General features: G+C 53.7%; 5 protein-coding genes across 5 annotated transcripts; 1 reads left to right on the forward strand and 4 right to left on the reverse strand.

Moving 5' to 3' along the window:
• Positions 1-20: 20 nt before the first annotated feature.
• NCS57_01214900 (uncharacterized protein) lies at positions 21-1,792 on the reverse strand (the record flags this gene model as incomplete). The annotated part of the gene is made up of 2 exons (XM_053061828.1): positions 21-1,164; positions 1,218-1,792. 2 exons carry the CDS (start codon positions 1,790-1,792, stop codon positions 21-23), a joined length of 1,719 nt encoding a protein of 572 aa, XP_052908356.1.
• A 702-nt stretch (positions 1,793-2,494) lies between these two features.
• Positions 2,495-4,975, reverse strand: NCS57_01215000 (Zn(2)-C6 fungal-type domain-containing protein; the record flags this gene model as incomplete). Its single annotated transcript, XM_053061829.1, has 3 exons — positions 2,495-2,766; positions 2,824-3,962; positions 4,023-4,975. 3 exons carry the CDS (start codon positions 4,973-4,975, stop codon positions 2,495-2,497), a joined length of 2,364 nt encoding a protein of 787 aa, XP_052908357.1.
• Positions 4,976-5,353: 378 nt separating this feature from the next.
• NCS57_01215100 (Polysaccharide deacetylase family protein) lies at positions 5,354-6,997 on the forward strand (the record flags this gene model as incomplete). The annotated part of the gene is made up of 1 exon (XM_053061830.1): positions 5,354-6,997. One exon carries the CDS (start codon positions 5,354-5,356, stop codon positions 6,995-6,997), a length of 1,644 nt encoding a protein of 547 aa, XP_052908358.1.
• A 381-nt stretch (positions 6,998-7,378) lies between these two features.
• Positions 7,379-8,281, reverse strand: NCS57_01215200 (SRP54 domain-containing protein; the record flags this gene model as incomplete). Its single annotated transcript, XM_053061831.1, has 1 exon — positions 7,379-8,281. The coding sequence occupies one exon, from the start codon at positions 8,279-8,281 to the stop codon at positions 7,379-7,381; it is 903 nt and encodes a 300-aa protein (XP_052908359.1).
• Positions 8,282-10,197: 1,916 nt separating this feature from the next.
• Positions 10,198-11,794, reverse strand: NCS57_01215300 (M20-dimer domain-containing protein; the record flags this gene model as incomplete). The annotated part of the gene is made up of 4 exons (XM_053061832.1): positions 10,198-10,829; positions 10,882-11,183; positions 11,245-11,556; positions 11,604-11,794. The coding sequence occupies 4 exons, from the start codon at positions 11,792-11,794 to the stop codon at positions 10,198-10,200; spliced, it is 1,437 nt and encodes a 478-aa protein (XP_052908360.1).
• Between the last annotated feature and the right edge of the window lie 4,542 nt (positions 11,795-16,336).

The following is a 16,336-nucleotide window of genomic DNA, read 5'->3' on the forward strand; positions in this document are numbered from 1 at the left end:
AGTAGCATGTCATCATCCATCTATGGCTGCCTAGATAGGATCTCGGTCGTGGGAACCGGCGGAACGTCAAACTCATCCACATAATAGCCCAAGTCCCCACGTCTCACGTCCTCTTGGGTCCAGCCATTACCGATCCAGTCCAGCTTCCCGATCCTTTCATCTGTCTCGTAGCTATAGTCCTCCCAACGTGGGTGCGCAAGAGTCTCCATGGCGTGCAGAGAACTCCCGGGCCACAGCCCGATGACCTGATCATTGTACTTGTACCAGCTCGTGCAGCTGTCAAGGTGAACCGTCTTCGGAAAGTATTTGTCGATGTGTGTCGTCCACGCACCAAGCGCCTCTTCCTTAACCTCCATGGACCTTAGGTGCTCTCGGCTTATCTTCTGAACCGCCTTTACTATATACCCCATCACCGACTCGAGGATGAGCAGGAGGGAGCCTCCGCCTGTGGCAGAGTTGGGTCCTCCAACGACAAAGTAGTTGGGGAAGCCCGGGACCGAGTGGGACAGGTATGCTCCGGCCCGGGTTTCCCATCTAGAGGCGAGATCATGGCCCCCTCTGCCAATGATGGGAAACCTAGGCCTGTGGCTGCAGTCGAAGCCAGTCGCGCAGGCTATGGCGTCGACGGGATATTGCCGGCCGTCTTCCGTCTCCACGCCGAACTTTGTGACTCGCGTGATGGGCGACTTGACGAGCTCCACGTTGTCCTTGATGAGCGCCTCCAGGTACCCGGGCCCCGGTGTGAGCCTGCGGCAGCCCGGTGTGAAGCGCGGCTCCAGGGCCTCGTAGAGCCCGGGCTTGGAGAGCAGCTTCTGCTTCATATTCTCCTTGATCTTCTGAGTGGAGACGCGCTCCTCGGCGGAGCCGGGAAACAGGCTGGGAAAATCCTTGTTGATAAAGCTCTCCATCTCCTTGCGGAATCGATTGTAGTACTCGGGATCCTGCTCGAAGCGGGTGATCTCCTCGTCAGTGTACGAGTAGTTGCCCGGGTCGGTGCTGTTGGCGAGAATCTTCTCGGTAAAGGTAGACCCGAACGGCTGGCTAATCCAGGTGCCTCCACGGACAAAGTTGTACACCTTGGGGCAGTTCCTCTGGAAGTGAGGTAGAATCTGGATTGCTGATGAACCGCAGCCTAGAAGCGCTACCGTCTTGCCCTGGAAGTCCCTGGGCGCTGCCGTCAGTTTCTAGTATGATACGCTGCTTGAAGATGCTCTTACCATGAGCTGTCCCAGTTGGCTGAGTGGAGAAGCTTGCCTTCAAAGTCGTGGAGGCCCTTTATCTCAGGCCACTTCCAGTTGTTGAGGATGCCTACAGCGCTGATGACAACCTCAGACTGGCTCGCCTCAATACGCGGAGCCTGGCCAGGGGCCGTAACTTCGGTCCTGACAGTCCAAAGACCCTCATCCTCGACCCACTGCAACCCGATAACCCTGGTGTTGAAGTTGATCTTGGCGTCCACACCATACTTTTTCGCCACGCCCTTGACATACTCATGAATCTCGGCCCCGGGGGCAAAGAGCTTTGACCAGCGAGTGTTAGGGGAAAACGAGTACTGGTACACGTGGCTGGGGATGTCGCAGGCCACGCCCGGGTATCGGTTCTCATACCATGTGCCGCCTAGCTCGGGGTTCTTATCCACTATGGTGATCTTTGCGTTAGGTACGTGCTGCAAGATCCTGATGTAGAGGGCGATTCCAGAGACGCCGGCGCCGATGATGAAGACGCGGATCGGCTTTGCATCGTCGACGGCCTGGCCATCTAGCTGAAAGGGAGGTTCTGTGTGACCATTCATGATGTCGTTGGACCGCGTAGTCGAATAATTTGGAATATCAATGAATGAATGTCTCGTCTTGAGCTTGCTACTGCCCTCGGGCCCGTATATTTGTGCTTTTACCGAAACTGTAATGACTCGGCCAGCTCCTATCTCATAAATCCCGCCTTCATCTTGGCTTCCCCCTATCTCCATCTACTCAACCATGGTGGCGCATTTGTCGGCCAACCTCGGCCAACCTCGGCCACTTCCCCTCCCCATACGAATCAGTTGTATCATCTTCGTCTATTGAGCGTTCACATTTCGGTGACGAGCAAGTGCCACCCACTTTGACGGCCATGTGCAGTCCACACGGTCGAAAGATTGCAACGCCGCTCAGCCTATAGAAAATGTATGTGGGACTTCCCTGGATTTTTGACCCGTGTGAGGTCATGGATGTTGCTCTTTGCCCCCCTGGCTGACTTACTCAACTTGGAGGACAGCATCGGCCGTGTCGGGAGAGTTTCTCTAAACTTGGCCTCTGCAGGTTAAATAACATTTCTGCGTCAAGCCTTTCCTGTTCTTATTTTGCCCTGCTTACCTTAGATGTCTCAAGTCATTCTCATCAAATACAACTTATTCTCAGGCCAAACAAGGGTCCCCGCTTCTTCCGGCAGGTCATAATTAACACGGGAAAAGCATGATGTATAAAGTTTGCGTCGGATTGGCTAGGCAAGATTACTTCTACTTCTGATAACTTGGAGCCGGCAGTTGATGCTGTATACTCTCTCTGACGTGGGCCGGAAGGCTGAATGCCTTCTCCAGCCCCAGCCGGAAAACGGCATCCAGGCGTAGCAGCCCAAGGTGCATATTGTGGAACATGACACTCTGCTCTCTCATGATGATAACCCACCGCGCAAGAACCGCCAGTACCTCCTTTGCTGAGACGGCCGTTGGTGCTACGACAAGTAGGAGAAGGATGAGATTCGATATCGTTGCGAAACAGCCCCGAGACCCTTGTCTAGTCAGCATGCGACATCGAGATGGAAGTGGGATTGATGGTTTGAACTGACAAGAGCGGGAAAAACTATTGATGTCGTAAGAGTTGAGCCGCTGCGCAAATTGGGATGCCAATTTGGCAAAGCCGAGGGCGCTCTGCAACACGTCCTCGTTAGTAGAAGCACTTCCATGCGAATCCGGAGCATCCTCGTTGGACTGGCTCGCATTGGGTCGGCCGGAAAACATGGTGCTCTGGGTAACTTGGCCTGTCAGTGGCCGCACCATGGCTCTGTAGATCAGCGCCTTCAACGTCAAGAAGGAGAGTTTCAGCTGAGCTGATGAGCCTGAGTGAAAATAGTCCCGCCTCTCCAAATCGACGCTTGTGCCCAGGCGCATCTCCGGGGGAAGCTGGGCATGCCAGTCGTCCAGCCGTTGTAGGAAGTGCTGGCCGGCGCTGAATGAAGCGTCGGCATCCCTAGACAGAAGCCTCGTGGCAGTTAAGGTATAGAAGCTACTCTGGATATCCGACCCGATGGTAGCCAGGTCAGCCAGAAACCGGAAGTCATGGCCAGCGTGACAGAATTCGCAGGGCTTCTGCAAAATCGGTGCCTGACCTGCCGTGTCTTCAGTGGGACACTGTAGATGTTCTATGATAAAGTCATCCGAACTGAGAGGCCCAACGTCCCATTGATCTTTCTGAATGGACTGAGGAAGTCCAAGCACCAGGCTACGCCACGTCGACTCTCCATAAATCACCCACCACAGCCGACGCCTCAGTCGCTTCTCCCAGTCGGGAATTGGCCACGAGGAGCATTCAAGATGAAGCCCCTGTTGATTGGCAAGGTGGATCGTGGATCCCAGCAAAGGCCAGTGTCCAGGGCTGTCGGCTGAAGCTGTTGTCGCCTCCTCAAGCGGTCTCTGCAAGTATATCAACAGGGTCTGGACGGTGGCCAGCTGCGGCACATGGACGAAACGGACGAGGCTCTGGTAGGCCATTTTCCAAAGAGCATCTTTGGGGAACTCCCTGTCAGTCTGGGAGACGTTCAAAGCAGGGTCATACCGGCGAAACTGATCGGCTGCGGCGTAGATGGCCGCGAGAAGATACGGGGGTAAACACTCAAGTTGCTTAGACTTTGGCACCAAAGTCTTAGTGCGGACTTTGAGCTGGCTTCGCGAGAGAACGGGGAGGTTTGGGAAGATGTATCGCAAGAAGCTGACATCTAATATCAGTAATGCTGGACAGCTAGTGGCTGCTACAGTGACTTGTACTCACAGGCCGACGAGCCGAGCCCCCAGTTCCGGGTCAACTAGCCTGTTGAGCTCGCTACGCAACTCTCCCAGCTCATCCTTTCTCCCTGTATCAATTTCGCAGTGGGCAAGCCGCCGAGGAGCGTTGATGATGAAGTGGATGGGCGTTCGCGCGGTGGAAGCGTCGGAATCCGTGCTCATGGTACCGGGGTCAACGCAACGATACTGAAACTGGCCAAAGTTGCAGCTCCCCTCTTCAGAGAAACGCATGTGGCGGAGGAGAAAGGGGTCAGTCTCGCCAGAGAGCCCAAAGTACTGCGCAGTCCAGGAGCCATCCTGTGAGTCCAGAGCTTGCGTCGATTGATAGTGGACAGGCTGGCTGGCAGCTTCGCCGGGTTGCGGGGCGTTTGCAGCCTGGGAAGCAGGCTCGTTAGGAATTTCGGGTATGGGCAATTGGTTAAAGACTGGGAACAGGCCATCTTGGGCAATGTTAATGTCATCGAAGCCCTCGGAAAAAGCCAGCGACAGAGCCCCGAGCTCAGGGTCTAGCATGACTGATGACCAGATGTCATGCCGAGACGGCTGCAGCATGCCAGCATCGAGCGAGCTGTCCGGAGCGTCGTAGTGATCTTGGATTCCAGGCTCCTCATCATGGCAGATGGGGGCCGCGGTAACGGCTGGGGAAGGGGATGGCCAATTCTGGTTACTGACGGCGGCTGTTTCGAGATCGGCGCCATCTGCCAACCCCTCGCCTGTCAGCTCGGGAATCGGCTCGGGAGAAACAGAAGGCGGCAAACGCGTCTGCCTCCTGCGCTTGGTCGGGGGCTCGTTGAAGGTGCACTCGGTCCCGAGTTCCTGGCAGACGGTGCAGGGAGGCTGGTCCTGGAAGTGACAGGCGTGCTTTCGGCGTCGGCAGACGTCGCATGGCCGATGACGCTTGGATCGATAAGGCCGGGGTTGCGGTCTTCGGCCGTTCATCTTGTGCGTGGGTGAGCGGGAAGATGGAGGTTAGGATAGGACAGCATGGAGCATGAGCATGAGCATGAGCATGTAGGCGGCATCCTCGGGCGGGGGACTTTGGCCGACGATGGGAGGTGTATCATGTATCGGCCGGCGATAAGGACCCCGCAAGATAAGCCACCACCTAACGTTAGTCGATGTAATGGTGCTAGGCGCTTGACTTTGTTATGGCCGATCGGCCGATGGATAGATGGATAGATGGCCGGCACCGGCCCAGATGGATACATTGTGCCGGCCAATTTATATCAAGTAGAAAGTTGACAGATCCTGTATAATTGACCTTGTTGAACCCAAATAAGCTTGATTCATACCCCAGACCAAACATCCCTGCCCGTCATGGTCCTCCTCCCTGCTCGCAACGCCACGGCCGTCTCGATCGAAAAAGGCCAGTACCTTAAAATCATCAACACCCACGGCAAGCAGGTAGTTGATTTCTGGGCCTTCAACCCCCAGGATAGCCATGATTATCTCTCCACGGTCCACACTAGAACCGTGCTCCTCAGCATTGCTCTCCGCGAGGGAGACGCCCTCTACAGCACTCGACGCAAGCCCATCTTGACGCTCGCCCGAGACACGACGCGCGGCGTGCACGACTTGATCTGGTCAGCCTGCGATGAGGAGCGCTATCGCATGCTAGGTGCCGTCGGCTACCATGACAACTGCGCCGACAATATGCACAAGGCGCTAAAGGCCTTTCCCGATGTCAAGATCGCCGACGACTGGATCCCCGATCCTCTGAACCTGTTTATGAACGTTGCCGTCGATCATCACGGCGGGCTTGACGTCCGGCCCCCGACCAGCGAGAAGGGACAGTATGTTGTGCTGAGAGCCGAGACAGACCTTGTCATCGTCATGACCTCATGCCCCCAGGACATGGCACCCGTCAACGATGGGGAGCCGGCCGACTGCGAGTTCGCCATCTTCCAGGACCAAGATTGTACAGAGGAAACAACTGCCACCACCGCGGGGGCCATCGAGCGCCCGCTGAGCACTCATCGCCCCAAGCGCGTCAAGGTTGCTCTCTCATTCGATTTTGACGCCGTGTCCCACTGGCTCGGAACCGGCTGCCACCCGGACAACAACATGGCCGACTACTCTTCTGGAATCTTTGCTGGCCAGGTCGGCGTTGTGCGGCTGCTCAACATGCTCAAGCGGACCAGCATCGCCGACAAGGTCACATGGTTTGTCCCCGGCCATACAATCGAGACGTTCCCCGCGTCTGTCCAGAAGGTTGTAGAGTCTGGCGCTGAGATTGGCCTTCACGGCTACTCCCACGAGGGCATCTACCAGATGACGCCGGCCCAGGAGCGAGACGTCCTTCTCAAGTGCATCAAGGTTGCGACAAAGCTCTGCGGTAAGAGACCTCGGGGCTATCGTGCTCCCATGTACACTATTAGAGAGACCACGGTCGAGCTTCTCCGCGAGCAAGGGTTCCTTTACAACTCGTCCCTCAGCCATCACGACTCACAACCATACTGGACCCCGGCAGACCCGCCAATCGAAAAGATTGACTTTTCCAAGGACGCCTCTTCCTGGCTCAAGCCCACCCCGATTACAGATCCTGGGCAGTTGGACCCCCTCTCCACCAACCAGCATCCCTTGGTCGAGATTCCGTGCGGCTGGTACAACGAGGACATGATGCCTCTGCAGTATCTCCCCCACCTCCCAAACAGCATGGGATACGTATCCACCCGGGTCGTGGAGCAGATGTGGAAGGACAAATTTCTCTGGCTATGGGAGAATGCCTCGCGTAACCACCAAGGAGTAGAGGAAGACAGCGAGAGGGTCAACGAGTCGCTCGACTTTGTCTTTCCTATTCTAATGCATCCCGACACCAGTGGCATGTCCCACATCATTGGCATGGCTGAGAGGATGATCAACTGGCTGAAGGGCTGGGGCGACGAGGTACAGTTCTGCAAGCACGAGGATATTGCCACGGCTTGGCTGGATGCCAAAAGGCAGGCCGCCAACAAGTCCTGATCTGCCTGGCTGTTTTTGGCTTGATGTTGATTTCATACGGGGGATGCTCAAGTAGAATGGACCGTCTAGTACAATGATAAAATGATGAAATGACATGAACTGAGCCCCATGTAAATTCTGGAGATACCCGCTTGCCTTTCTATGCATGGAAAAGAGGGTGCACTACCAGCCAGCGGTTGATTACCTATCTTGGTAAGGAAAATCACGCACTGTCAATGAGGGAGAATATTTTTGTGTTGCAAATGTGTACATTATAGGGGGCCACGACAAGTAACCATCGCCGAACTAATCTCTCAAACCAAAAACTTGCGAAAGGAGAAGCTCAAGAATGTCGTATTGACATTTTCTTATATCTAGTTAAAAGTACAACAGCAATATTCTTTAAAGAAACTCAACACGTACCGGTCTACGGTCTCTCCCAACGACAACCCTCATCTGACGCCCACGTTCCTTTAGCACCCCTTGCCGAAGAGGATCTATATAGAGTTCGTACGCAGGATAGTACGCATCAATGAAGACCTTGACCTGCTCGTCCGACATGGCTGATCCCGCACGTTGCCGTAGTTCAATCTCCTGTTCAAGCCTCCAGTCGTAAACCCACTCAGTACGCTCGGCGTCGAGGTGAACAAGGGCGTCAAACAGCTCCGTGATTGCGCTATAGTGTTTGAGCTGGGCGTTGATGAATGAAACGTGCTCCAGCCTGTGATGTTTCAATGCTCGGCTCGGCTGGAGATACCTCTCGTAGAGTGCCGACTCGGATAAGGGCTCAAAGCCCACGCACCATCCCTCCAAGATGACGATCTGTAGCCTTGGCTGTTCGGGCCCGTTGACTGACCCCCACGTCGACTCTGGCTCACGGTCTCCTGCTCCCCCATGAGCGGCCTTGTTGTACCGCGGCACCTTCGTTGGGAGATTCTGGCAAATACTTTGAAAGAAGCTGCGCATGAGAGGAATGTCGTGAGTTCCTAAGCGGCCCTCAATATCAGTCAAGAGAGCTTGCTTGATTATGCCGTTGTTCATACCTGGCTGCCCTCGAACTTGAAGCAGCATGTTGCCGGGATTTTCTTTCATGAGTTCGAGCTGGCCATGGCGCGTCAAATAGAAATCATCCACACTGACGGCCAAGGTTTCCAACCCATGCTCCTCGGCTAGAGCCGTGGCGAGACGGGTTACGAGGGTTGTCTTGCCAGCTCCCTGAACTCCATTAAGGCCCAGTATAAAGGGTCTATCAACACAGCGCGTCTTGTGCTTTTTGAACTGGTCAAGGACAAACGGGAGGCACATTGTGCTTGAAAGGGTAAACGACTTGGCAATCTCGGTACCATGGAATTCTCCCGACACGAGAATTCCTGAGCCTGGCGATATCTTATAAGCTCTCATCTACGCGAGTGACTTGACTCGGCAGCACTGCGGAAGGCCATACTAACTAACCCTCTTAGAGCCGTTACCACCGCTAACTTTACCCTTTTTCTCTACAGTTAGGCCGTTTTCTTTGGCCGCTCATCCTCGGCCGCCGTCGGCCAACGTACCCACCACTCACTCCCCGCCAGTAGCGTTCAAGCTCACTACTGCAGCTGATCATGCCGAGCGAACAGTTTGGTCTTGGACTGATAAAGTGCCTCGCATGTTGCATAGTTACAGAGCTTGTTATCAAAATAACGAACAGTAACCTCTAACACTACGGAGTAGTAGTTATCAAGACAGCCTTCATCGTTCGCAATGGACAATTACGAAGCTTTGGTCGAAAAGGCAATCAGAGACAAAGTTATTCCCGGGGCTGTATTTGCTGCCCGAGATGACAAAGGTTAGTTTACCTTGACCTAGGTACTTCAAGAGATGTTTGCTCACACTCTCTGGCTCAGGAAAGCTCGTTTACTGCAAGGCCATATCCGGGAAAGACTCGACATACACTCAAGATACAGTCCTTGAAGTCGCATCCTTGACAAAGCTCGTGACTACCATAGCTGCCCTACAGCTCGTGGAACGTGGCCTCATCTCTCTACATGAAGACGTTACTCAATACATCCCCGCGTTTGCAAACCAGCCTGTCTTAGACGGCGAGGTGGACGAGAATGGTGGCTTCGCCTCGCGCCAGCGACGCAACCGGATCACCCTACACCGTCTCCTCACCCACTCCGCTGGCGCAGCCTACACCTTTACAGACCGGCGGATTGCCAAGTATGTTGCGGTGAGCTCACAGTACAAGGCGGACGGAACCATCAACAGTACCTTTGACTTCCCTCTCTCATACGAGCCGGGGGAGGGTTGGTTATACAGCAATGCCATTGACCGTGTCGGCCAGATCGTTGAGAGTGTCTCGGGCTGTTCTCTGGAAGATTACTTCAAAATCAACATTTTCCAGCCCCTGGGGTTCTCCAAAGCTTCATTCAACAACGAGCTACCCCGTCCACCAATGGCTGTCCGAATCCATCCGAACAGCCCTGCAATCCCGGATCCCAGCGTGCCGACCTTCACCACTGGTCTCAAGGATTGTTTTGGGGGCCAGGGGCTTTTTGTGAGTCTTCAAGACTACACCAAGATTCTACACTCGCTACTCGTGGACGATGAGACCCTCCTAAAGAGGGAGACCACCGCCGTCATGTTCAAGCCTCAACTATCACCCCCAGCCAAGACAGCTCTACTGAGAGAACTCGAGTCTGCAAGCTGGACGGTAGGAGACATACCCCCGACGGGCGAGTACGACTGGGGCTATGGCGGGCTGCTCATCGACGGTGAAAGTCATCCCCATCGCCGCCGAAACACACTCCTCTGGAGCGGTGCGCCAAGTTTATTCTGGGTGAGCAAATCAGCACCCGATATCCTCCAGAAACTAACAGAGGGTTCTCAGTTCATTGACCGTGAAGCTGGTGTTTGTGGGGTATTTGGGACACAGGTCCTTCCACCCTCAGATCCTGTTGTCTGTCCGATTATCAAGGCTTTCGAGGAAGCGGTTTACAGCCAACTGGAATTAATTAGCAAGGAGTCAATGTAAATACAGCCGGAACGTCAGTAGACTGAGCACATGTTATAATAGCCACTGCAGTAAATAGATTCTTGCAACTACAGGGATCCCGGTGCAACCCCTCGAGCTTATGCCATAATTCTCTCGGACTTGTCCATGAATTCTCATTTCACTATTCACAGCCATCGCATTGAGGTTAATGACATTGAAGATTCTGAAACTCTAATGCTCTTGCCTATCATACACTTTCGCCTCCTCTCCTTGCTCGCAGCCGATCATACCTGAGCACACTCTGCAACAGCACCTCGGCGCCGATGGCACAATCTTCCGGGCTGGTGTACTCGATGGGGTTGTGGCTGATGCCACCCTTGGAGGATACGAAGACCATGCCTGCCGGACATCTCAAGTTGGCATGCGCGGCATCATGCCCAGCTCCGCTGGTCATGTCTCTAAACAGGCCATGGCTCGATGTCACCGATGCTGCAGAAGCTCTGACAATGTCGACGCAGTCAGGGTGGAAGGTTACGGCTGGCGACGTCGTGTCCTTTGTTATGCACACAGTCATGGACTTGCCTGGAGTGCCTGCATCCATCAGGCCGCCAATATCTGTTCCCAAGGCTAGCATGTGCGCATCATGCATAAGTTCCTTCTCAAACAACTCTAGAGTGTCTTCATCCGGGGCACGCATGTCTATGGTGAACTTAACGTGCCCAGGGATGGTATTCACACTCCCTGGGGACACCTCAATGATGCCAGTCGTAGCTACGGCGTCATGCTTGGTTGCGAGACGGTGGCAATGCAGAATGAGCCGTGACGCGAGGAGTGAAGCGTCCGCGCGCTCCGAGAGGGGAGTTGTGCCTGAATGGGCTCCTATCAAAAAGTCAACCTCTCGTCGATTAAGATGACCTTCTCAGTTCCTCACCTTGCCCAGTGACCTGGACCGTAAACCACCTGTAGGCTTGAACACCTGTCACGACACCCACTTTTTGGTTGTTGGCTTCCAGTATCGGACCTTGGTCAATGTGCAACTCAAAGTAGGCAGCCATCGGCATATCCTGGAAGCTGCAACGTGTTGCGCCGAGGTAGCCGGTGCGCTCCAGTTCAGACCTCATGGTACAAGATCCAGAGCCCACCTCTTTGAGATCGTGAGCTTCCTGTAAAGGGATTTTACCGGCCCAGACACCAGATGCCACCATAATGATGGGGAACCGGGCGCCCTCCTCGCTGCCAGATGTAGTCAGTCGACGCAAGGCTTCTGGGTAGACAAAAGGGGGTGAGCTCCTACTTGGTCCAGTTCACAACGCCTACTGGAAATTCAGTCTCTATTCCGTGATCTTTTAGCACGTTGAGAATCTCCACACCGGCTAAAACACCCAAGATGCCGTCGTAGCGTCCCCCTCGCGGCTGGGTGTCAAGATGCGAGCCGACAAACGTGGCAGGTCCTTGACGGCGACCCGGGCGGATAGCAAAGATGTTTCCCATTTCGTCCACAGTAGTTGAGCAGCCCAACGCCTCGGTGGTAGATACAAACCAGTCGCGGGCCTGCTTGTCTGAATCACTCAAGGCGAGTCGGGCCATACCCGTCTCCGTAGCCGCGCTGTTTCTGGTGAGCCAAGAGGTATCACAACACCAACGCTAGAAAACACTTGCCTGCCCCATCTCTCTCCTGTGCCAAAGCGGCACGTGTCGTGGAGGAGGGAGTTTAGGCGCTCCGAGTCAACCTTGACTGTGCCAATGTCATAATCCAGCATGTTGAGAGTCCGAAGACGCGAGAAATGACGACGCCGTCGAATTTGGTTGTTTACACCGGAAATGATTCTCCACGCGATACGCATGCTAAAACCGAGGCAAAACGTGGCAGTGAAACTGATATCTAGCACCCCTAGAGAAAAAGTCTTGTCACTTAAATGATAGTTACCGACATTAATGGCCGATCGGAGACATAAGCATGGGCCAGACTGATATAGTGATTGGGACTTTCATCATTTATCTCGGAGATCGTCGCGTTGGCCGACGGCCATCCAACAACCGCCGTCGCCTAGGCTCCATTCTTACGCACCATTTGAATGAGATCCCCTGGTAATGCTCAATCGTATGACCAGCGGCTAAGTCATCTTGATAATAGGTATGGAAAGGACCTGAGCTAACGATGGTTGAGCTCATCTTTCGTCTGCTTTCACTTTCAAATTAAAGATTCAAGCAAAACAAGATAAGATAACACGTAAACTACAAAGTACTGATGATAGGGTTGATGATATTCGTGGCCACAAGCATCCATGACTCGACACCTCACAGAGCTTATCAGTCGGGACCCATGGCCCTAGAGCCTCCGTCATCCGTTATCCAAGATTACCACGCCAGCGAAGCAAAAACGAGGCGGCCATCTTCGGCCATCTTCGGCCATCTGCTCAAACAACCTTCATGGTGGAGCACGTGAGATAGGCCATGCCTGGAACGGTGGCTAACTTTGCGATAGGGAAACGATTACCCCGTGGGGAACGTGCGCTAGTTGACTTGGATGTTCCATTCTTCAGCAAAGAGGGTGTAACCATCGCCGTCGCGTGATGAGACTGATGAATGGTTTGCTACTATAAAGTCTGCCCCAGCCGCTGGCCATCTATTCTGTAGTATCAACCTCTACCACCATTTCCAATTCCTCTTCGTCTTTCCAACATTGCCACCATGTCCGCCCCTATGTCAATGTCCGTCGAAGGCTCAGAGAAAGCCAAACATCCCGATCAACAAACCATGGACCACAAGTCCGGGGAAGAGTACAGCAGCGAGTCGCAGGCCCCTGGGGCCGACTCGGCCCCGGGTGAGGTCATCAACTACTCGAACACCATGACTCGGGTCCGTCGCTGGATCAAGGCTATTGGCGCCGAGGAGTCTGGCATCGAGCGCATCCCCGAGGGTTCCCGGACAAATCAGAGGCCCTGGACCTTGTTCGTCATCTTCTTCAGCGCAAATTGCACCACGGCGACACTCGCCCTTGGGTACTTGGGCCCAGCTGTTTTTAATCTGGGCTGGTGGGACTCGTTCCTCTGTATCCTCTTCTTCAACCTCCTGGGCGCCGTACCGCCGGCTCTATTTGTGCAATTCGGTCACAGGATGGGCCTCCGGACTATGACGGTCCCTCGGTACTCTTTCGGCTGGTGGCCTGCTAAAGCCATTGGCATCATCAATGTCATCACGCAGATTGGATGGGCCATCGTCAATGACCTCTCCGGCGCCGACATTCTCTACGACGTGGGCGGAGGAGACTTGCCCTCTGCTGTGTGCGTCATCCTTATCGGCGTTGTAGCCATAATCATCGCCTTGTTCGGGTACAACTACATCCACGCCTTTGAGCGATACTCGTGGATGGCCGTCGTGGTGTGTCTCACCATCCTCGCCGGGTTCGGGGCGCCGCACTTTGTCAATGTACCCATGGGAAGAGGATCGCTCGAGATTGCCTCGGTTCTCTCATTCGGCACAGTCATCATGGGCTACGAGCTTGCATGGGTCCTCATCGCAGCCGACTACAGTGTCTATATGAAGGAGACGACCAACAACACGTCCGTCGTCGGCTGTGCTTATGGCGGCTTCTTCATTAGCCAGTTCCTCATCGAGATTCTCGGTGCAGCCTTCGGCACACTCATCATGAGCAGTGACGAGCGCTTCGGGCGCGCGTACGAGGCAGCTGGCATGGGTGGCTTGATCGGTGAGACCTTTGCCGGTCATGGTGCCGGTGTTCGAGGGCTGGGGAAGTTTGTCGAGGCTGTGCTGGCCTTCTCTACCGCTGCCGTCTTGGTCGTGGGCATGTACTCCATCGGTCTCAGCGTGCAGGTGGTCTCTAAAAAGGCCCTACTGATTCCCCGTTTCCTCTACACTCTGATCGGCGGTGCCGTCTTTCTGGTGTGTTCTGTTGCTGGCCGAGACCACCTTGAGGCTGTCATGACCAATTTCCTCAATATCTGTGCCTACTACGTTACACCCTTCACGACAATCGTCCTCGCCGACTGCTACATCTGGAGGCGTGGCTTCAAGTATGACCTGGAGGCTTGGAATGATGGGCCCCGGCTCCCCCTGGGTGTCGCTGCCTCGGTGAGCTTTGTTTTAGGCACCTTAGTAGCACTCCTGTGTATGAGCCAGGCGTGGTGGGTTGGTCCTATTGCGGCTGCTATTGGGGGATCCCCAACCGGCACGGACATCAGTTGGATCCTCGCCGCTGTTGTTTCCATTGTGGTTTACGTTCCTGTGAGGTATTTTGAGTTTTACAGATCGGGTCGTTAATTTCCTGGCATGGCTTAATTTCTTTGCTTCTTTTTGTCATTCTATTACATGATTTTATCAACCATTATCATATTCTTCCTGGCGAATGAAACATCGTGATAATTTTGCGCTGTGTGAAAGTTATCCGATAAATCCAGGTGCCGGTAACAGGCTATGTTCAGATGTTAACCTTGTTGAGAAATTCATAGTTCTCCAACTTGTACTAAGCAGAAATTTACAACGCTATTCATTTTCTCTTTTTGCATCCTTAAGGCCCTGATCAGGGTCAGCAATCTGGGAGATCCCTGTCATCAGGTTTTCGGTGTAAATGAATGAGGGGACGCGCTTTGCTCAATTTGGCACCAATTCTAGCGGGGGATATAAGAATTGACTGTCTCAATTGCATAGCTGCACATAAACACCGCCACCTTCATGTACCAAGCTAGCCGGGAGCTTCGGGTTGCCCGTGACGGCAACGGGGATGTAGATCATACCGATTTTCGTGACTCAAATTGATACACTCGTGAGGGGGTGAAACGAGGCGATTCACAACTCCTGATAACTGTCAATAATGTCGGTTGAAGACGAGGAAAATAAGGAAATTACGAACCTAATCGATGGCGACGGCCTCCTCGAGAATGAGGACCTTCTGCGCTACTTCATAGAAGAAGATGAAGTCATCGCCAACCGCCACAGGGTTCTCATCCTGTTACGCTTCTTTGGAGTCATTGGAGAAGAGAGACCGAGCTGGCGAGGCCGCCGACGCCGCCGCCCCCGTACTAATCGTCATCTTGCAAGAGACTATGCCTCGTGGCTGCTCGAGGGGGGGATGATGATATGTTCAAGCACCTATTCCGTATGCCACAAGCCCTATTTCGAGACCTCTGCCGGTGGTTGAGGATTAATACTTCTGCTCGTGATAGTAGGCAGATATCCCTCGAGCAGAAGTTGATGATCCTGCTATGGATCTTCGCGTATGGGGGAGCCGCAGAGGAATACTGCTTTTCGCTTCTGTGTCAGCCAAGGAACCGTCTCGAATATCTTCCATGAACTCCTCGAACCTCTTCGCCGACTGCATATACGCTTTGTTATGCAGCCAACAAGTCATCTTCTTGATCTATCGGCTTTCGTGGAGTTATCCCCGAAAATGACTGCGTTCAACGGCGCCGTTGGAGCTATAGATGGTTGTCATATACCTGCCTATGTGCCCCGGAAGCATCAGAAGAGATATTGGTCCAGGAAAAAACAACATATCACAGAATATCCTCACAGCAGTTAACTTCGAGGGATTCTTCGTATATGTGCTTGTGGGCGCCGAGGGTTCTATCAACGACTCCTCACTGATCCGGATTGCAAAGACTATTGACCTGCGAATCCCCTCAGCACGCTTCTTCATAGCTGATGCCGGGTTTGGCTCTAGTCGAGGCATCCTAATTCCCTTCCCGGGGACTAGATACCATCTCAAAGACTGGGAAGCTGCTGATCGACGGCCACAGAATAAAAAGGAGATATATAACCTTCGTCACGCCCAGCTTCGAGTCATCGTGGAGCAGATCTTTGGTCGAGTGAAAAGGAAGTTCAAGATCGTGAGGCACAGCGCCGCAGAATATGATATTCGGGATCAACAGCGTATTATCCTTGCGGTCACCGGTCTGTGGAATTTCATCTTAGGAGACGGCCTCGAGCCTAATGAGCGTGATCTTGATCTGCAGACATACCTGAATAACTTCCCTCACGCTCGGGCAGCGATGGAGGCAGCCAAGAGGCGCGCGGATGACTTCGTGCCGACTCAGACATCCCGTGGATTACGTACGGCGATCGCGAGAGCGACTTGGCAGAGATATAATGAAGTATTGGGAATAAGAAGAGAAGAAGGAGAACAGGAAGCCAGAAATCATCGTCGGCACAGAGGCAATAGAGGCGAGGAAGCTGTTGAGATACGCGGCAGCGGCGAGAGCGAGGAAAGTGAAGGAGGTGAGGAAAGTGAATAGAGAGAGGGGCCGCAGCGAGGCTGAAGGCGGTGAGGGGTAATTTGAAGCTGCAAAATCAGGTCTGTGATAGCTCTATTGAAGTCAGTAATAAGGCACCTGAATTAAGGTCAATTTATATAGGAAAAGCCCCCTTAG

The sequence above is a fragment of the Fusarium keratoplasticum genome, chromosome 10 (assembly GCF_025433545.1).
Source record: "Fusarium keratoplasticum isolate Fu6.1 chromosome 10, whole genome shotgun sequence".
Classification (NCBI taxonomy): domain Eukaryota; kingdom Fungi; phylum Ascomycota; class Sordariomycetes; order Hypocreales; family Nectriaceae; genus Fusarium; species Fusarium keratoplasticum.